Source organism: Centruroides sculpturatus, unplaced genomic scaffold (genome assembly GCF_000671375.1).
Source record: "Centruroides sculpturatus isolate CEXI.00-Female unplaced genomic scaffold, Cexi_2.0 scaffold344, whole genome shotgun sequence".
NCBI lineage: Eukaryota > Metazoa > Arthropoda > Arachnida > Scorpiones > Buthidae > Centruroides > Centruroides sculpturatus.
In genome coordinates this window covers 433,540-456,222 of record NW_019384558.1, presented here as the reverse complement: position 1 = coordinate 456,222, position 22,683 = coordinate 433,540, and the positions used below count along the sequence as shown (strand labels likewise).

The 22,683-nt window shown below is 29.9% G+C and overlaps 2 protein-coding genes across 4 annotated transcripts in view; one reads left to right on the top strand and one right to left on the bottom strand.

The window, feature by feature from the left end:
• LOC111623912 (choline O-acetyltransferase-like) overlaps positions 1-597 on the bottom strand; it is a 30,907-nt gene extending 30,310 nt beyond the window's left edge. Inside the window, exon 1 of the mRNA XM_023366644.1 lies at positions 498-597. Coding sequence (XP_023222412.1) covers positions 498-582 — 85 coding nt within the window. The 5' untranslated portion in view covers positions 583-597. The remainder of the gene's footprint in view (positions 1-497) is intronic.
• A 75-nt stretch (positions 598-672) lies between these two features.
• The window catches only part of LOC111623922 (presequence protease, mitochondrial-like), a 74,801-nt gene continuing 52,790 nt past the window's right edge, over positions 673-22,683 (top strand). The window contains exons 1-2 of one of the 3 annotated variants that reach the window (XM_023366654.1): positions 673-1,041; positions 11,311-11,426. In XM_023366654.1, coding sequence (XP_023222422.1) covers positions 11,374-11,426 — 53 coding nt within the window. In that variant the 5' untranslated portion in view covers positions 673-1,041; positions 11,311-11,373. Of the gene's footprint in view, positions 1,042-9,168; positions 9,253-11,310; positions 11,427-22,683 lie in introns of those variants that run through there. The other 2 variants (XM_023366653.1, XM_023366655.1) reach the window with 2 other exon arrangements.

Genomic DNA, 22,683 nt, shown 5'->3' with positions numbered 1-22,683 from the left:
GAAAAACCCCTACAACACAGCGGGATACAACAAAACTATCTCCCTCCCCTTTCCAGAATGAGATAAGCCACGAGTCATGGACTATCCCCAAAGCGGTCACGTCTTTGGTCACAATAATCCAACCAAGCCACGTCACATCACTATTGGAATTCATGATACCGGGGATAGTCCAATGCTCCCCTTTTAAGATATTAAACCGAACCCCCTGCTTACTGTAACTCGATTATTATCTCACCTACATCAAGCGCAACACTGATTGACACCACACCAATTAAACACAAAATTAAAAAAAAAAACAAGTAAATAAATAAACCGAAAAATCAAAATGGCGTGTCGAATTTACTATTCCTGTTTTAAAATTAGCGTACGAAAAAATTAAATTTATAATTATCGTAACGAATAGACTAGATAAGATTTCGAACCCTGTATTAATGTTTTTACATTGTAAGCGGGTGTATGTGAGGTAAAGCAAGATGTACAGGGGAATGAGAACCTACCTGGATACGACAAGCGGTGAAGCGAGAAAAGGAGGCTTTGCAGCTGATACCGAACCCGACCTGGGAGAGATGTGGCAGAGAACATTTCATAAAAGACTTACCTTACCATACGCCAATGTAACTGGCTCCGGATCACTTCCAGCCAAGCCCACTGGGCGGGGTTGCATGCTGACGTCAGGAATTATGTATTCTCTCAACGATTTACCTTGGTAGATTGCTAAAGGTTCTGGCCAATAGATGTTTTCGGAAATTTCAAACAACAGTGTTTATAGAAGATTAGAAAAAGGGATGCGTTCCGATGCCTTTACTTAGAATCTCTTCTCCTATTTGTTGAACAGCATCTTACGTCAGGAAACGAAAATGGCTGCCCTCTTAGAGTTTTGTTAGTTTTGTAGTGACGAAGATGATAGTTTGTTATCTGTTATTCTCCTTCTCTTCGTCAAAAATCTCTCGAATGATGCGGAAATTTCTACTTGATTTTTCTCCCTCGATAATAGCATCCGTTTTTTAGGATATCGGAATTAGTTGCGCACCTTTAAAACAGGTAAAAAAAATTTAAATACAGACCTTCTCTAATTAATTTAATATTATAAAAGAAAATAATTACTTAATTTAGTTTTTCTAACCGTTAATGCGTAGATTAATATATAAATAAATTAAATTAAAGCAGAATTCTATTTTAAAACATCCATTTTAGGAAGGAAAAAAAAGAAGGTAAACATTTCATAAAAGTTTTAACTAGATTTAACTTCATACATAATTAATGCGAAACTGTTTAAAAAATTAAACAAGGAGAGTTGTGCGCGCTTATCTAGTTACTAGAAAAGAAAAGAAAAGAAAAAAAGAGGAGAATTGCGAGAAGAAAAACAGCACGAGAATCGTAAACTCTAACCCCATTTTATTGATTTTTATCTTGATTTTTGCACAACTCTGTTCAATCAGATTCTCTAAGTCAACCCTTGATTAGCCTTGACTAAGAGAACACGTGATATCGGACCGAATTACACAGCAATTAAGAAACTGTCATTAATTGAAATAATCTGTCATGTCAAAAAGGGAGTGACTCATTGACTGCCTAATAGGCAATATAGACCTACTACTACTTCCCTAACCCTCATATATATGCCTGTCTAGTCACCTTGTTCTTTACTTGTTAAGAGAATTTGACATAGTGAAATCACGATCGGCATATAAATAGATGATTATATATACATTTATATAAACTTAAATATAATCGCTCCAATTTTATAGCGAACCTTGATGTAAAACGACTGTATTTTTAATGAGAAAGGTTTGTATCTTTATTCTTTCCATTTAAAAAAAAGAAAAAACAGGGGGGACCGGGGCAATTAACTGGCGATCAGTAAATCGACTAAGATGAAACGAGACAGCTTCTCCAACACCGACCTACTGAATCATTCATGAGAAGTCATTAAGTGATATACACGTGACATGTTTGAAAGATTGTCGCCAACGACAAAGATCCCGTTTCTGGGGCCCTTTTCCTAAAGATGATTCAATTAATAAGTTATCTTAAGTCAATATATTATTAATTAATATTTCCTCTATACCAGCTTCAACTTTATTACCATAATAACATCGTAACTCGATATAACGCATCGTAGTAGACTTAAACTTAGTATTATTAATGGATAAGGGGTTAAGTAATCTGCAAATCTATTCAGGATCGAAGAACAAATCTTATTAATCCTAGAATTACTGATTATGTAACAAGATAGATCGCTATATCCGGATTATCTTGTCCAATTGATTAATATTGATATGCCCTTATCGCTTGGATTCGTCGCCATATTCTGCAATGAAAAAAAATTAATTAATTATATTCTTTAGTATTTATTTTACTTCATTTATACTTAATCTTAAACGAGACGGGTGTTTAAATTATTTAACGAACCTCCCGTCTACTTTTCTAAATTAGTTACACGCTCGACAGTAATGATAAAAAATACACTCCGCGACAGGCTCTAAATTCGCTGCACAATAGATCCCGACGAATAAAAGTATAATTTGCATTACAGTTAAATTTTAGCCCGGGAGTAATTGGAGAACATTGGTGTAAGTGGTCGATGGTCTGGGTGCCCCAGCCACAAGAGAAACTGGTCACAATTACATCCATCCCGCTTTCTCATTGGTCCCGTGCTGTCCTATGCACCTGCTCTTTCCCATCCTTAGATCGATGGGGTGCAGGTAACTGAATGGCCGTTACTATTGGCAACCAAAAGTTTTCTCTGGAAAACATTCTCGCCTAGATCAAAACCAATCCCATGACCCACATAAGCCATTCCTTATACGTGAATTCTTACTTCGTTTTTTCGATACGTAATCCAAAAATAAATTTAAAAAATAATAACGAAATTCTATAGAAGAATAAAAAATAAAAATTCAATCAAGTGAATACTTTCTTCAATTTTTAATTTTCAAACTTCAAACACTAGAAATAAGATCATTCGTCTCAAAAATACACGATTTTTTCTTTCTTCAAGAAGCTTAAAATTATGGATTTTTTTGCACTTTAATTAGATTTTTTAATTAAGTATCGTAGAAAATTAATTAAATTTAACTATAAATATATTAAATTTGATAATTATAAATTATTTTATTATAAAATCATCAGAGAAAAGTGCGGCTGCTGCTGACGAAGATGACGAATATAACTTAATAAAGCGCCCATAAAATATTAAAATTTTAATAAAAAAAAGTCGAAAGTTTTTTCGATTTTATTTATTTTTTATCGACTTTTATGCATTAATGAGATGTATAGACGTCTTTTGGGAATTGATGATACACGAATCTCATTCAAGAATTCTTTCGACTACAAAGAAAAGTGGTTCTTGTATATTTAATGACCTTTTCTCTTCCAAACTGAATAGATGCCGTGATACTTTCGGTAAATAAGTATTTTTTTTCCTTTATTTTTAATCGAAAAATCTCATGAATTCCGGGAAAAAAACTATTCTTCTTTCATTATTTTCTAGATAATATAGGAAAATAATGTATCAATTTATACGATTATCTAATTCTATATCTGTACTGTCTTCGGAATTAGATAGGTCTAATGGAAATAAATGTACTTTGATTATTGTTATTGAATTTTATTTATTATTTTTCGAGCTCGGTACTTTATAATAAATGAAGTATTGCTATTGACCTTGATAATCGGAGTTATATATATTTTGCTTTTTTCACCCAGTTATAACGGATTTTAGCTTTGATTGGTGATATTTAATGCTACGAAAGGGTCACATAAATATATTTATTACAAGTTTGAAGTATTTGCCTAAACAAAATTGCAATGATTTATTGTAAAATACGCAAAGTTCGCTATATAATTTAGTAATTTTTTAATGAAATTTAACTTAACAATAACATATTTACTTTAATTTTGCATAATTTATGCTCTTATTTTAATAATACACAATATGTGAGCGCGAGAAGAACTTAAAGAGAGTATCGAGTATGCACTTTTAAGGCTACACATCAATTAAAATTGTTTTTATTTTCATATTTTATGAAATTTACGTTGATAAGAAAATGAAATTAAGCCCGGTAACAATATTTTAAAATGAAAACTTGATTAAATTGACTCCCGATTCGCATAACTTAAAGAAATTTCATACTTAGTACGAAAAGATTTCGATTTTTCTTTTTATCTTTCTTAACTGCTGATGATTTTTCTAAAAATATAAGAAAAATATGTATTTATGATAACAGAATGGTAAAAGCTTTAAAACTTTATAGAATTTTTCAAAAAATTTATCGAGAATTATGAGAGTTGCAATAGTTTTCGAAGATGGAAGATTTAATGCGAATTTATCTGGAAAAAATAAAGTCCTAAAAGTCGTAAATGGATTTCAACAATGATAATTCACACAACTTTGTGAATTTTTCTGGTTCTACACCTCACGCATACTTACGCCTTATAATTCAAAAATGCATTTTTTTTTCTTTTTTTATTCAATCGTAATTCTATCTAAATGGCCTAAAATTGATATCATACGTAAAGAAGATATACAATAGTGGATTGGGACCATGTAATGCTTTTTGGATCCGTAATTCCGGAGCAAGGTTCAAAATCACGTAATACAACCCTCTTTAACACTTACTAATGCCCAATTCTCTTGATATACATCATGTAAATGTAACATTCTATCGTAAAAAAATAAGAACAAATTTAACTATAAAAAAAATAATTTTTTTCATTTTTATTCTCCTGTTCACATCCATTAAAGCATTTTTATAACGCTTTTTATTGTCTCAAAAGTAAAATATTAAAAAAATATATAATTCCGTATTAGGTTCGATTAGGTGAATTTGAAAAACTCGTTGATCATCTAATTAAACCTAATTCGAATCGTGACGTCATTAATCTCGTAAATTAAACGATGTTATTACGCGATTATAACCGTTAAAAATTAATTTTTCGTTATGAAATCGCTTCTTTTTTCTTAATGCATTTTATGTAGTGAAGAATTTTATATTTCTGATGGTGAGGCCAATGAAACAGTGCAATTCTGTAAACCAGCAATGGGATTAGGAACCAATCGAATGGAAAATTACCGTCATTCTGAACTTGGCCTTAACCCCCGTCGTTTGCACCACACTCACTCATTAGCTTCATTGTCTGCTTCATTTGGTATCATCCTATAGGATCCAAAAAGGCTCGAAATTGCCGACTTTCAGAATGGCACCAGAGGGATGATAAAAAAGAATAATAATAATTCCAAGAATTATCATACATTATAGTTAATCCAAATAGGGAAAAATCTTCGTTAGGGTAGAACGATTGACGCATAAATTGTCAACGGATTAGTATATTTCACATCGGATTGTGACGTCATATTTTGAGCCCGAGGGCACTCCGCGGGGCGAAGTGACCTCAGCTTGCAGTTCATCAAAACGTATCCGGAGGGCAGCAACGACCCTTGCGGTTGACATCGTCATTACTACGATGACTCATATCTGACACAAAGGAAATGAGGTCTTCCTCTTCGCTTTTAAGCGACGGAAGATTTACGACGATAAACATAAGTGGTCCAAGAGTGTAAACGGTAAAGAGTAGTTCAGCAGAATATATAAATACATAAAATTTTACACCTTATCGGATTTCCAAAGATAATTAAGTTATATTTAACGGTATTGCCTCGTTGGAAACGAAATAAAATTAGTAGTTTATGGCATCTTGCAGGTAGAAACAAACCAATCCCTACGTTTTCTATGAATTTAGGCTTTATATATTTTACCATCTAAAACAGTTTAGGAGCCTTTTATATTCTATTTTTGCTTCTGGCATTTTTTATTGTAGAACGTTTGTAAATCTTGTTTATCTGATCAATGTAGCAAATAACTTGAAGTGCTTAGTGTGGTTGCAAATAGCGGTGCTAAGGGCACTTATTCGCTTGTTTACACACATCTAATCGTTTAATGGATAGATGCTTTTATAAATTCAATTTTTAATTTAATTTTGGTATTAAGACATGTAACCAGAAATGGATTTTTCGGATCCTCGGTCCTTTGGAATGGACGTAAATAGGAATACTGTGCTTAATTATTCTCCTATTTAGATATAAATAATCTAATCAGGTGTATAAGAAGTTTTCAGTAAATTAACAATTTTGTAAATTTAATGACATAACCAGAAGTCGATTTTCGGGAGCTTTACCCTAAATTACATCTAGTTTTTAATTTCCAGCTATTCGAAGTCAATGCTCAGAGCTGTATTTAAACTTGTTGAGGTTAATAAGCTGTCATATAAGAATATGACAACTTATATGCAACCCTTTTCCTTCCAGCAAGTAATAGTAATTTTAGAAGCCGTAGACCCTAAACTATACCCTAGTAATGCAAGGCCGAATTTTTATTTAACTTACGTATGAATTCGGCTTTATCTGTACAACAATTCTATAAGATTTGAATTAATTTTAGTTTGTTAAAACTTTAAACATAAGAAATCGGAAACATATTTATTTACGCATTTAGGCCTATATTTATTAAGCATATAAAAATTTCTGCACTATTTTCGCAATTGAATAGAACTTTTAGTCCCCAAAACTATAAATTATTTAATAATTCAATTTTATTATAAATTTTTAAATTATACACCGAAAAAGATCCGAAATTCATTATTAAGTTACTTAATTAAATTAGCAGGCTTATGTAGGCGAATTTATGTAATCAATTTATTTAAACATTAATAATTGTAAAAGATATAAAAATTAATACACTTTTTTTTATTAGTATGTAATAATGCCTCCGTGTGTACTTTTTATATGATTTTTATGAGAAATCCATCAACGTAGTTATTGACAGAAGACAATAAATTTATATCTTTCGTTACCACATTCAATCTCGAGGACAATCAGGAAATATTTCCTTCAAACATGGATCTAAATGATTTGATTCATGTGCTATAAATATATATTTTTCGGTAAAATCTCTATTATTACATGAAATAGACAGAACTGGATTTAGATTTATGTGCCGTAAGCTATAACATGTAAGAAGCCGAAAACATTTTTATATAAATGTTATAAAATTTGATTTAAAGGTATTATTAATCCCTTCAGCAATTGATAAAACATTTAAATCCCTAAGGCCCTAAACTATACCTTCGTAGTGCTAGGCCCTAAGCTATAGTTTGTTTGATTACGTGTAAATACGGCCCAATAATGGAGTTTTAGATTTCCAGGACCACCAGCGACCTAGTGGATAAAATCACTGAACACTGGTAGTTGGTGAGGGGTTCGTGCCTGACCGACTGGCCACGTGGACTTTTCCGGGTTTCCTTCACTTGTCTAACACCTAAATAGGGGTCAGTTTCCCATAAATAATCTTCTCGGGAGGCACTCGTCTCGCCGGATCGCCCATGTGTTGCGTTACCTTATCCCATTAAATCTGAGATGCAAATTTCCATGAATCTATGAATTCTGCGGAAAATTTTTTATTCTAAGAAAGCAATGAATTCTAAGAAACTTTCTAAACTTAATTTAGTTTTATTATTATATGAGCTTGACTATATTTAAATTCGTGTAACCCTAAGCTATAATATAGACTATTAGAAATCTTTCTTTTCCGGCAAATAATAATAAATTTTAAAAAGGCCCTAAATTATACCCTCATAGCGTGATTGTATCATTTGTTTAGTTTATGTATAAATCCGGGCTAAAATAAAGTAGTTGATTCTTTTTATTGATCTACGTTTTCTTTTGAGAATTCTTATTACAAGAAAGTAATAAATTCTAAGAAACTTTTACTATATGTATTAAAAAAATAAAAGAAAAAATCAAAATTTGTGAAAAAATATGAAATTTATGAATGACCTATAAATAAAACGCCCACGTTACTAAGTGAAGCGATAAAAAAGAGCAAATTCTATAAAATAATAAATGTCTGGTTACATTCATGCAAAATATAGAATGCTACTACATTAGGATCGATTTTTTTTAATCTAGGGTTTGTTTTTTGTATATAAAATTGTGCGTGCAGCGGTTTTCGACATCCACATCATTAACAACAAACATGTTAGTTACACAAGAGCTTTCATGATCCTCTAGAAGCAAGACAATTGTACATTAGTGGTTCTCTTGTAGGTTTGCTACACAAGATCCTTCTCGAAGTGAAAGATTCTTCCAACTTTAATCTTCTGGTTACATTCCTTCGTTAATAAGCACTAATTAGGCTAAATGTGCTAAAAGTAAAAATTTTTGTATTAATTTCAATAAGTGTTTTCGAAATTTTTTAAACAAAAACATTATCTTTGAAACGTCGCCGGTGGCAAAATATCAATCAAGAATTGAGTTGACATAATTTAAAATTTTATCCGATTAATAAACGAAGTTTATTTAATTCATAAACTTGCGATCGATCAATAATAAGATAAGTTCCGCATCCGAGGACAGAACACTATTAAATATTCTATACAAAACTCAACTGGAGACCTTTAATTTAGGCTATCCAATTAACCGGGTGCACGGATGAACTGGAGTCTAGCCAAGATCGAATTAAATAGGTGAGATTTTTGGAGATTTTTCCTGACATCTTGAATTGGCCTGTTGCGCTGGACGTTTTGGTAAAGGATAGGAAAGAAGGGGAAAAAAGCATAAAAGGGGGAAGGAGTTAATGAAACGCGATGTGTTAGGATAGAATCGTCTAGCTTCCTTCTTCAGTAATAAAGTGGGTAATGCGTTACCCATCATTTATTCATGACTCCGACCACCACTTGTCCTGTCCTAACTAATCGATAAACCTGTCCGGAAAATAATCCAACGACACTGACTCATTGTGACAAATGGCAGGAGTTCCCTCCCTTTTTTTTTTAATACATATATAGACATATACAACAAAACATACAACCCTGCAAGACTGAATTTATTTATTATTATTTTTATTTCTTTCTGAACGCTCCAATTGTAAAAACGCCCGCGCGCGCCTTATAGAAACTAATCGGATCGTTCGAGTTTCTGCTCAGGTTCCCCCGAGGTCTAGTGGGTCACAACAGCTAATTACACAATTTGTTCGGCCGGTCGGTCGGACCCAGGATCTGTCGTCATCTTATTGTCCTCTTGGGTGCACTGGGTGACATACGTCAAAGGGAAAGCAAACGAGGTATCTTCAAGAATGGATGAATATCGTGGGAACTATATAAGTAATGAAGCGGGTTGTCACGGGCATGGAGGAACTATATCCGAACATCTGGATCCTGATATATAAAACTATAATGTTAGAGTTGGCAACACTCGTAAGATGTTACCGTTTTTTTGTATTGTTGCCAACTGTAGATATTATAATTATTATTATTATTTTTGTTTTAAATAACTAATCACATGGAAAATTAGATATATATTTAAAAAAAGCGACTAACCAATACGCAACTACTTATATATTATTTNAATGAATTTGGCACTAGAAGTAGGCATTAGGCACCATTTCTTATTAAAATTTAATAATTATAATGAAATCAATAATTATTAAATAATTTAGAAAATTCTGGAAGAAAATAAACAGACCAGCTATGAAAAACTTGGAATTGCTCACCCAAAGTCGTAGGTCCCCAGAGTGGTAGGCTGTCTGATACCTTAACAGTCTTGTCCATCTGGCTGTCAATCTGCTTTTGATATTAGAATGGAGGAAAATGGATATCTTATGAAAAAGTTACGTTAGATTGGTAGAAAAGCTATTATTATAAATCAAATAAGAATAGGCCATAAGAACTATATCCGAACATCTGGATCCTGATATATAAAACTATAATGTTAGAGTTGGCAACACTCGTAAGATGTTATCTTTTTTTTGTATTGTTGCCAACTGTAGATATTATAATTATTATTATTATTTTTGTTTTAAATAACTAATCACATGGAAAATTAGATATATATTTAAAAAAAAGCGACTAACCAATACGCAACTACTTATATATTATTTAAACGTATTTTTCTATCGTAAAATTGGATGGTAACGTATATGACATTATCTGGCATAATAAATCTATTATTAATTCTTGTTGCGGGTGAAAACTCTAAACTCCGCAGCTCATGTCAAATGCAGGTGATTGCTAGCGGGGACCGTCTCTACCTGAATTACTAAAAATCGATTTGTATGTCTGTACGAGATTTGTTCATTCATAATTATCATTTTTATATCGGTTTGAATGCTTAATAAATAATATTTAAATTTTTTATAATGCCTTTAAATATATATATAATTTTTAAAGTTTTATATCATGAAATAATACAAAAATTTAGGAGCGCTTCAATAATAATATTCAGTAAAATAATAATAATTACAACAAACACAGACGATATCGTTAAAGCGCCTCCTGGCAATTTTGATTTTTTTTTTTTTTCAATTTTAAATACACAATTTGAAATGAAAGAATCGATGTTTTTATTTAGAGAATGAAATAAACATCAAAAAGTTTCTTATGCAAAAATATATTTTTCAGAGAGAGAAATACGCAAAAATATTTCGTAGCAACCTAAGATAAATAATACGTGATCTCAGCCGTGAATAAATATGGTTTCCTTTCAAACCAAATCCTTTTTAAATATTTATACATTACGTTTATTCGGAAATTACTTTATTAAATGTAAAAATTATGCTTATTTAAATATTCATGATTAAATAATTACTCTGACGAATTTAATAAGATATCATTATATTAAATTGTCACAAATAAAAATTCGAAAAAATTATTTGTAAACAATATTATTTATTTTATTTTTTTTAATTTATTGTAATAAATTAACGATTAATTTTAATTCGGAACAAGAATTTTTCTTTATATAAAATTTATTACACTAATTAAGAAAATTAATTATTAAACGAAGAATTATTTTCGAAAATTTGTCCCGCCATCTGGTGTGGATAATAATAAACAATGAATTATTAATTATATTATTTTAATTATTAATTTACGTTCGTTAATTTTTTAATATTATTAAAAGTTAACGTTTTTAATATAGTAATTTAAAAATGGAAAAAAAATTAGAATAAATTTCTTAAAATACATATATTTAAAATTCAGTAAATTGAAATACCGTGCAGTAATACGCCACGAAATAAAAATTAAATTTCTTTTTAATTTATATTTTCTTTTTAAACTTAATAATAGCTAAAAATAATTAATTTTTATTAGCAGAAACGAATGTTTATTTTGTAAAAAAATTACATATAAAGAATATTTTAATATTTATTTTATTATCTCTAATTGGAAATTACTTAATACAGTATATTTTTAATATTAATGATTTAATTACATTCCGAATAATTATAAAATCTTTATGATTAATGATGGCAGGTGGCGCTTCTAAAGGTGTATGATGTAAACACGTGTTTTCGAAGAGAAAGGAGTTTGGCATTAATGATCGAAATGAAATTAATTTTATTGCCGCTTTTACGACGATCTTTACAATTGTAAGATGATTTAATGCTTTCTGATTCTAATACCTTATCAATCTATACAATATTTTAAATATAATTTTTCTATGAGTATTTTTATAATTATAATGTGTTTGAATTATATACAGTATACATTTTAAATACAGAAATGATGGTGATCAAATGATCGAAAAAAGAATTGGTTAATGGAAGTTTATCTATATGTTTTCACAGTTAAAGTGGCTAGTTACATGTAATTTCAAAGAAACTATGCATTGATTGCTTGTGGTGGAAATAGGCAGTGTTTTTTTTATAATACATCTAAGTTAAGAAGAAATGAAGAAATGTTCTTTTTTTTTTTATGGAAGAAAAAGAAATTGATTCATAAAATAAATTTATAAAGACAACTAGGCTACCGACAACTATATAAAGAACTTTACCATTTGATGAAAGAACTCATGAAAAAATAAATAGAATTTCATATTGTAACCAGCATTTTATTAAATGAGATTAATGCAAAGAAAACTGAATTATAATTTAAAGAAATGACATGCAGATATTTCTAATGATTGTCATTAGATAGGGATGAAAAATATTACAAAGCTAAGTTTATTCATATAAATATGAACATTCACAACAAACCTAATACATAGAAATAACCTTCCAACTGCCTCCCTCTAGGGCCAAATTTATTAGCGAGTTATAATTATTATTGCCAAATTATAACCCGAAGATATATGGCAGTTGGAAGGTTATTGCTAAGTTTATTCAGTAATTTTATTACAGTAATAGGTCTTATAAAACAATAATAAATGTAAATAATTGTTTTATTGGGATTTTATGTTAGTAATATTACTAACTTTTAAGGTGTAAAAATAGCTTCATAGGAGCACATACAAAATAAAATTGCAGAAAATGTCCTGTCATTCCAAGAAAATCATCTACCCACAATCTAACCATCAGCACTGCAGCTACAAACTTAAGAGACATAGACCATGAAGAAATCCAAGGTGACTGAAAGAAATAAACATGTATATAGATACTTTGTATATTAGGATCATCAGAAACTTTTACAGTTGCAAACAAATAATCCTAGATAATCAGAACAGGCGTTAAAAAATCACATAATTGAAGATTATAACAATATATAATTTTGGATAAACTTGATATGTACAGTATACCTTATTTATTAATCTGTTGTACAAAATATTGAATTACTTTTTACTATTTTACTTAATATCTCAGTTTTATTTTGTAAACACTATTATTTTTCTTTGGGAAAACCAGATGGTATGAGACAGGGCCCAACATATTCAGGACAGACCAGCTATGAAAAACTTGGAATTGCTCACCCAAAGTCGTAGGTCCCCAGAGTGGTAGGCTGTCTGATACCTTAACAGTCTTGTCCATCTGGCTGTCAATCTGCTTTTGATATTAGAATGGAGGAAAATGGATATCTTATGAAAAAGTTACGTTAGATTGGTAGAAAAGCTATTATTATAAATCAAATAAGAATAGGCCATAAATGATTGGAAGTATAGAAAATTATAGAAATTAATAAAACCCAAGAAATATTCAATAGAAGAGATGAATGAAAAGGCAAAAATGAGAACAAGTATGAATTATAAAACTAAATCAACAAAATATAGGCCTATAATTTTATATTTTAAAAAAATTTAATCCAGATTTCTAAAAGTTTAGAAAATTACAATTAATGTATATTTATTGTAATTTTATTTATTCTTCTCATAAAAAAATGAAGTCTGATTTTGGAATATAGAAAGAAATCGGTCTAAATGTGAATTTAGGATGTTAATCTAGAAATATTCATTCCATTATTCAGATTAATTTGAATAGTAGAAGAATTATATCATAAAGATAGATTCAGTATGTTGTCAGGAAAGATTATTTTCTTCAAAAATTTACATTTGGTACCTATTAGTTGTAATGATTATAAGCTAATTATTGTCCAGTGTTTATTTAGAATGTAGAAGCTATCAATTGTCATTAAAATTTATTATTTTCATATGCAAAATAAATTCAAAAGATTTATTTGANTTTTATTTTATATATATATTTTGATGTAAATACTGTCGACCAAATTTTAATTTTTACATTTTTTTTTCACAATTTTAGATTTAATAAGTAAGTCTTATTATACATAAGACTTACAATCCTACAATGCAATAGAATAATATTTTAAAATCACTCAAAATTAGACCTTATAAATTGCAATCACTTTGTGTATTTTTTTCATTTTGTTTAATGTTTATATAATTATTACAAATGTTTACTTTTTTTACCTAGTGCAGATTAATTTTAAAAACTAATATTGATTGTTTATGCGAAGAATTATAAAATGCAACAAGGAGGAGAGCATTGCAAAATACCAGGGGATCAAACTAAGTTCTCAATATAATATATGGCGATATCAATTACCATTTGTAAATTTTAACACAGCTGTATTAATTATTCAGTATTATGAATTTTAGAGAAAAGTCTGTGATACTCCTAATAATCTAACATTGATTAAAATTTTTTTGAAACATTTTAACACTACAAATCTCTCACAATTACCATTTACACTCTGTTTGATGGCAGACATTAATGAACTGATTAAAAAAATGATAACAAAGTACAAAAAATGATAAATGATATATAATACCTTGTTGGTATTTCTGCTAAATTATGATGTCAATTATAGAATTTCAATTTCTTTTAGTTTTACAATATAATTCTAAAGTATACATTTTTGTAAAGCAAATTGAATTCCAAATGATAAATGATATATAACATATTGTTGGTATTTCTGCTAAATTATGATGTCAATTATAGAATTTCAATTTCTTTTAGTTTTACAATATAATTCCAGACAAATTGTATTGATCAGAAAGAGATCGATAATAACAAACTAGTTGAAAACCAATTTTTGCTCTTTCTAGCCTTAGGTACTCTTTCAAAATGTCTTCACAGTTAAATTTAAAATATTCAAAAATCAGAAGAAATGATAAATGTCTTCATTTTCTTGGCCTTTTTTAACATCCCAGGAACACAAGTCTTTATGGTGGAGTTGATCTTTTATTTGAGCCTACTCATCTGCCTCAATATGTAAAAACATTAAAAAGTTCAATGATATGGCACAATCATAAAAGTCTATTAATTAACAAATATTTAATAAATGTAATGGCCAAGATGATAATATGAAGACATTGTATTTATGTCTAACTTTCCTCTAAAATTGATCATAAGTACTTTTTTCAGATCATTTTTATTTATTTATTTTTCCTTACGTCTATATCTGAGATTTCTATCACTTTGTGTTTTTTTAATAGTAATTTCTTACATGTCTGCAATTATAACTTTATTTTTAAATTTAACTTAATTATCTTTTATATTTTATTCTAAGAGGTATTTGAACAAGCTATTTATAGATTTAGAAAAAATTTATGTTTGGGTTCCTAGTGGAAATCTTATGTGACAGGAAAGGAATAAGAGAAGAGGAATATGTAAGAGTACAGGATATATACAAGAAGTCAGAGATTCAAGTTAAAACAGGGTAGAGAGATGCAGAAAGCTTTGGGATAGAAGTAGGTTTATATTAAGGTTCAGTATTAAGTCCATATTTTTTTATCTTGGTATTAAATGAATTGCTAGGGAGTATAGTCAGGGAAGAACTATGGTGCATACTATTTGCAGATGATATAGTTCTAGTTAGTGAAGATAAGAAAGAATTGGTAAAGGAGATACAAAAGGTTAGATCAGTGGTGTAGCATAATAGGGGCGGCCCGCCCCAGACAGCACTTTTAGGGGGCGGCAAAATTTCACAATAAATAATAATAATATCTTGTAAAAATTTGAACCATTTCATTTCATATTTTTGTCACACCTACGATTCGGACCGATTGAAATGAGCATGGAATTGTTCATTACTTATTCTGTGACGAAACTGAATTTTAGTCTTTTAAATTAAGATACCTAAATAAGGGGGCAGCAAAATTTTCCTCTGCCCCGGGCGCTGACACCCACGCTACGCCACTGGGTTAGATAATTTAGCAGAGAGAAAATGGAGTTCATACACAGTTTTGTGGTAAAGAGAGAGCAAGAGAATGCAGGTTAGTTATTAGAGATAGATAAATAAGAGTGGAGAAAGTACTTATGATCAATGTAGAGGAGAGTTAGACATAAATACAACAAACAGTATAAAATAGGATGACAAAAGTGGCAGAATGCAAGTAGAGTACTTTGTGATAAAATAATATCAATCAGATTAAAAGGAAAGTTTTATAAGGCAGTTATTATTTGTCTAAGAACTGTTTTATAAAACTTTCAATGCTTTAATTGCAATGTTGTATGGATCTGAATTTTGGGGACTGACAATTAGACCAACTGTAGTAGAGGTGGATTTAGCAAAGTGAAGGATGGTCTTACTAGGTTCTAGGGTTATGAAGTACTTTGAGAAAAGAGGATCTGGAACCAGCCCCAGAAAAGATTTGAAATATACCAATTTTGATAAACAATTTCCAGATTAAACCAAGCTACATTACCATTACTAATAATAATTAAATACTGCGTAATGTGGCACTAGAAGTAGGCATTAGGTGTATCTCTTATTAAATTTAATAATTATAATGAAATCAATAATTATTAAATAATTTAGAAAATTCTGGAAGAAAATAATTAGCCCAGAGTAGGACTCAAACCCACAACTAACACTGTGCAGATGCATTTCCAGTTACACTACCTGGACCTCCATCTGATCTTTTGCTTTCAGATATATTTAATTTAGATATAACCATACTAACTTAGTTATTTATGGCACCAACTGGGGATGACTCAGTGCCCATGGCCTATAATAACCCACTATGGTACTCAGTTAGCTATCATTTTACCTCAGTATGGTGTATATATACATATGTTACTGTAAAAGCCCGTATACTGGTAAATCCTAGGTTTTACTTGTAAATCTTCGGATTTACCAACATGAGTTGGTAAATGTAAGGATTTTTATAAAGTGAGATGATTTTCCGGACTTTTACCATTAGAATTTGGTACATGCTAGGTTTTACTAAAGACAATTAGTAAATGTTGGTTTTGGAAATAAAACTATGAGTATTTTAATAATCACTTATTGCAACTATTATAAACTTACTAAGTCCTATTTATTAATAACTAGTGAAACAGTTTAAAAATACTTTTTAACGTAACAAAAATGAAATTATCTTGCAAAAATAATATAATAGCCTACCCAGCTAAGCTAATCAGTAATCACAGTATTTTTTCTAATCATTTGGTATTCATTGTTCATTTAATAAAAGTAAAAATGGATTTTACTTGTCACAACATGGAGAGCTATCATGGCATTTAGAATTATAAAGTAATCCTGATGACTTGCAAGCGCACTTCTTCGTCAGGCATTTTTTTTAAGCAGTTGCACTTCTTGAAACCTTGTCCTCTGGTCAAAGACAATTTTGCGACAATTTTTCGAAGACTCACTTCTTTACCTTTAATTTAACCCCTTCTGACTCATTTTCAACAATGCTTTCTTCCTTGTCCTGTTCAATTGCATTTTTGATGTCATTATTTTGTTCCATATTGTCATGCGAATGCAACAACTTCTCTAAATCTTCTTCAGATCTTATAACTCTAATCATATCACTAGGGATTGCTGAAGTTGCAAGGCCCATTTTCATTGGACAACCAAACATTGCTTCATAGGGGGAACATTTGATTTTTTCGTGATATGCTCTATTTTTCATTGCCTGAATGAATCTTAGACCCTCTGACCACTTTGATAACTGATTGGTTTCCATCCACGTACTCAACATATTTTCTATGTCTTGATTAGCACGCTCCGCTGATCCTTGACTTTGGCCATGTCTTGCCTTTCCATGTACGATTTTTACATCCGGCCACATGGAGCATAAACTCTCAATAACTTAGTTAGAGAATTCTCGACCATTATCGGAATGAAGGATGCTTGGCGCTCCAAAAGTGGTGAAAATATCCAAAAGATGGTATGCAACTTCTACGGCGCGTTTAGTTTGAAGCGCACGAAGGATCACAGATTTGGTAAGATGGTTTTGGTAAACGAAAATAAATTTATAATTTCCATCTGGGGTAGTTTGTAGATCTATTAGATCAACCTGACAGCGTGAGTTCATTTCACTGTGAAGTATAGGTCTGACAACAATGCCCTTTTTCAGTCTTCTGTTTCTTTTGGCAAGGTTGACATAGCTTCAAATATGTCATAGTAGCCTCAACTGTTACATTTTTATACTTGCGGTTACATTCCTTAAGCATCCGTGTCCTTCCACCGTGGCCAACAGCAACATGTGTTTCTTCGAGAATATTGAATAAGTCCTCTTAACAAATGTAATACCTTATTTCTCCATCCTCCTCCTTCATAGGTGCAATTAGTTTTTCTTCACCGCCTATAGTCAAAATGTCGTAACGCTTTATATGCCTGTAATGAACAGCTTGTTTCTTTTTCATGTTCTTTGCAGCTTTTACTTCCTCCAAACACTTTGCGTATTTGTTCCTATTAAGTAAAAGTTATTATCTTTCTTGCTTGCAACGAGCTCGTCCATTATTTCATAAAATCTCTGTTTCATACTCATCTTGATTCATAAATAACTTTTAGACAATGAAATCTCAAACAAGATTAGAATTAACATGCATGTTGTAATGTGGCGAGCGAAGGCGGTGACACGGTGCGGTGCAGAAAGCGGGGACTATTTTTTCAACATTTACCATGTCTCTGAGGTAAAACCTAAGATATACCGAGTAAATGCTGGTAAAAGTTCGAAATTAGCGATGATCGCAGAAAATTTCGGACTTTTACCACAAAGATTTGGTAAATCTTAGGTTTTACTGGAAGATCTTAGGATTTACCATAGTTCTAGCATTTACAGTAACACATATATAAACATCTCAAAGCCCAATAATGATATTAAAGCCAAATGATCATCAGATAAAGCTGTGCAATAGTGGGTGATTATAGGCCATTACTAAATAACAAAATAAATTTGCTTTATTTGGAGAAATAGAAATTACAAGAATAAACAATTTAAACATTTTCAGTCAACAGTCCATCCTCAGGAAATTAACAGAAATGAAAAAAGAATGTTGTTACTATGAGAACATATACTTTAAACATTCAAGAAGAATATCTTTGGCTTTTTTTTTTAAAAAAAAGTCATTAGAACTATTTTCAACCTTCTCATGATATAGTAGGAAATTGCAAAATCTTAAACAACACTGTTACCAACATATGTATAACCAACAGGGACAAGGACTCCCGCTTTCTTGCTGGCAATTTTTCCTTAATCTTTTATGCTGTTTGCCAATGTCATATTTTATTTCTTTCAATTGCTTAACCCATTTCATCTTTCCTATCTAGCATAGCATTCCTCTTATGTCCCTTTACACCTGATGATGGTCTATTAATTGGATTGAAAATGTTTTGTTTCCATAAACTACTATTATAGATATATTATTTGTTTTTTAAACACCAGATTTTTTTTCTTTTTTGTGAGCTAGACAGGTTTACACCATAACAAGATAAAAAAAGATTGAAACTAATACTTAGATCTAGCTCTTGTTTCTGTAATTAATCCTATAAGTTGTATAGTTACCTATCTTAATTTTACTCATTAAGAACAAGCAAGATTCACAATAGATTGGCTACATGGTATGGATTAAAATCTGGCATATATGAATCAGACCATTTTCTAGAGAAGATACCAGTACAAATAAATATCACCTCTAAGCCTTTAGATTTCTGGTACAGTTCGAATAAACTTTGAATAAGACTTTGTTCTGGTTATTCATGAAAAATTCCAGAGATGATTACCTGGATTCAAACTTGTATCTTTCATAGCAGAGGTATATCTTTTAATGCTTCATACATCTGGTCAGTGTCACCAGAAATAAAATATTTAATTCCACAAATACCATATTTTTGTGCATATAACCTGCAATGGCACATACCTCACAGAAAATTGCTAGAACTAAAATAAAACTTTGCATAATCTGTCCTACTTCATATTCCATTTTGTTGGGCATAGTCATTGCTCCATAAGCACATGTTTATTGCAATTTAAAATTGGTGTATAATCTGCTATATTGCATAATCTACACCTCTTTCAAATTTTCTTTTAAGTACAAACAACCCGTAGGTTCTATGCACAAAAATTCTAACCACAACACAAACTGGTCATTTTTGCCACAAATAACACAAAAACACCAAAGAAACCAGTGAAATAAACCACTGAAAGTTTTTTGAATTTTGATTTATTTGATTCATTTAAAAAATATGTTCTATCAGTTTGTATTTGAAAATACCTGACAATGTTTGTTGTAGATGAATGAAAACATTAGTGTCATAAAAAGTTTTGTTTTTTCACTGGTTTCTTTGATGTTTTTGTGTTATTTGTGGAATGAAGATACACTATTTTTTGAATTAGTAAGTTGCATTTATAAGAATTGATAGTCATGTTATTGAATGTTATAAATAATGCCAATATTTTAATTTTTAACTTAGCTGATTGAAAAACAAAAATAACTCTCTTAAAGCTTGTTCAACTGTCATTAAAAAATATAAAATTCACAAAGTTTATTAAGTTATTTTAAACAATACTATCAGAAACAAATAAAATAATTTTTTAAGAGAATGAAGGATAAGTTTCACAAAACCTTTCACTCTTTTTCTAGCAATTCCTTAATCCATGGATTAGTTTCTTATGGATTAAGAAATTGCTAGGTAAAGAGAGAAAGGTTTTGTGAAACTTATTTAAATAAGTTCTAGCTTTCTGTGTATGGAGAATAAAGGAATAAAATATTTATTAATTAAAAAAAATTAAAATTTATTTCCTGTTTTTATGACATTTGATGTAATACCAACCTTCATGAAAATATAGCTGAATGATATATTCAAAAATAAAATGAATGTGGTTTATCCCTTGATGTAATATTTTATTTTCGTTATTAAAAAAGTTTTAAATTAAATTTTAAAGTAATGAAATTAATGAAAACATTATATTACACTACCAAAAATAATGTATTTGTTATTTTTTAATGAATATTTTAAATATTTGAAAACAATCAGTCAATATTTTTAATATCCAGCATATGGCACTAAAAAATTCAAAAAATAAACAAACATTTTTTACTACCTGATTGTATGCTAGATATTAAAGGTCAGTTATTTAGTTTTGAAATATTTTCGTTCAGTTTATTATGCTCCTCACTTATCAAATATTTGGTATAAAAATCAAGTGTGATAATGATTCAAAAGAAAGACAAATTCTTGATATAAATAAATTCTTAAAGCTTACAATAAAATTCTACAATTTCAAATTTATTCATTTATTTAAATTTATTTTTATTTATTCATATATTCACTTTGCTTAATATTTCAACAATTTATTATGAAATAAAAAATTATTCAGTGAACTATTGTGTTATTCAGTATTTTTATATTCAAAATATTTTTAATAATTTTATTGTGAATATTTTTAAAATTCAGTTTTAACCTCCTCAGACCCGAGAATTAAAAAATGTGTTTTTTAATCAATTTATTTTAAAATTATAATATTTATATTATAAAAAGTCCATTTATGAATTCAACATCAACTTTTGACCCTTAGTGTTTTTTAAATAGTAAAATAAATAAAAAGTAATGAACAATGTTGCCAGATGCCTGACGATGAAAAGTGAAAACTCCACTATAAAGGATTCCTGGTTTGAACTCGATAAAATGAACAGAAAAATATTAAACAAATAAAAACAAACATCCATTTTAATGGATGAGAGGTCGGAGGAGGTTAACATGTTTTCACAGTCAAGGAAATTTATATTGTGATTTGGAAAACAGTGTAAGATACTTTAATTATAATAATTTATTATTTTGTTTAATTTTTAATTAAAATACAACTTAATTTATATTGTTCCGTATGAAATTTGAGACTAATTAAATACAGATAAAATTTTTTACAAAGTTTTGAAAGTTTAACAGGCTAGCAACAATCTCTTTGTTTTAACAAATATGCTTTTTTGTCATCTAGTAATTAAGTACAGTGGATTATTGGTTAATGAACATAATCTGTTCTAAGACTTTGTTTGCTATCCAAATTGTTCATTAACCGATTATCATATTAGCATAGATTTTTATGGGAATTTGATTAATTCATTCTGGAAACTCCAAAAAATAAAAAATATATACTTTCTTACTACATTTATTTATATGTAATAATAAAAATACATATACAGTATACACAGTCTTGTATTTTTATTAATCATGTTTTTTCCATTTGTAGGGGTTAATAGCATTGTAATTGTAGAGATCCCCAAGCCTATTAACCTCAACCTGGTTTGGATACCATTCTAAGACTGTTCTGACATCTTCCCACTTCAAAAGATCTTTAATAGCAGATATCGGCATTAATCCTCTTTTTCATAAGAAAACATATCTTGCCAAGTTTCTTGGCATTCTTCTATCGTCAGATCAGTTTCAGGTTTCATTATGAGCTCTTCGATGTTCTTTTTTTCTGTTGTGATTTTTGTTATTCCTTTAGCTGCTTGAGTCTTCTTGATTATACAGTATCTTTCTTAGATAAGATTTAATTATGGCCTATTGTAGACCTATTCAAGCCATACTGCCCAGCAACAACAGACATCAGATATCTGCCCACTCTCTACCTTTGCTATTATAATCTCACCTTTCAAAAATAAAAACAGACATAAAACTCAACAAGTGCCTGCCCAACAGTCATGCGAATACTATAAAAAAATTGTTTCTGTCAAATCAGAAAAATAAAAGGCTTCAATTACAAGGGAGAGTTTCAAAGTTCAGAGGAATACTATTTGATCAGTATATACCAGGTGAGTGTCAATGTCAATGTGTCCCATGCTCCGAAAAGTTTTGAATTGTTGCCTGAAGACAAGGGAAGACCAATCTGTATTCATTATTTTATGTCGCTTTCTCTTGTGTTTGTTCTGTGAGGTGTTTATTATATGAACATGTGCTCATTGTCCAAACATCAAAATCTTTTGCAAAAATGTTTGTTATCTGATTTGTTTGTAGTCCAAACTGTTCTACTATGCATATGTAGCTAGAACTATTTCTAAGATTATCAGCACAAAACCTTTCTCACTAATTTCTAGCCTTATTAACTGGAGTACAAACGTTGGCAGCATTTAAACTTCTTCTAACCGACGCTCCACAGTGTACCCGAGGAAGGCCTATTAAGAAGGCCGAAAACGTTTGTACTCCAGTTAATAAGGCTAGAAATTA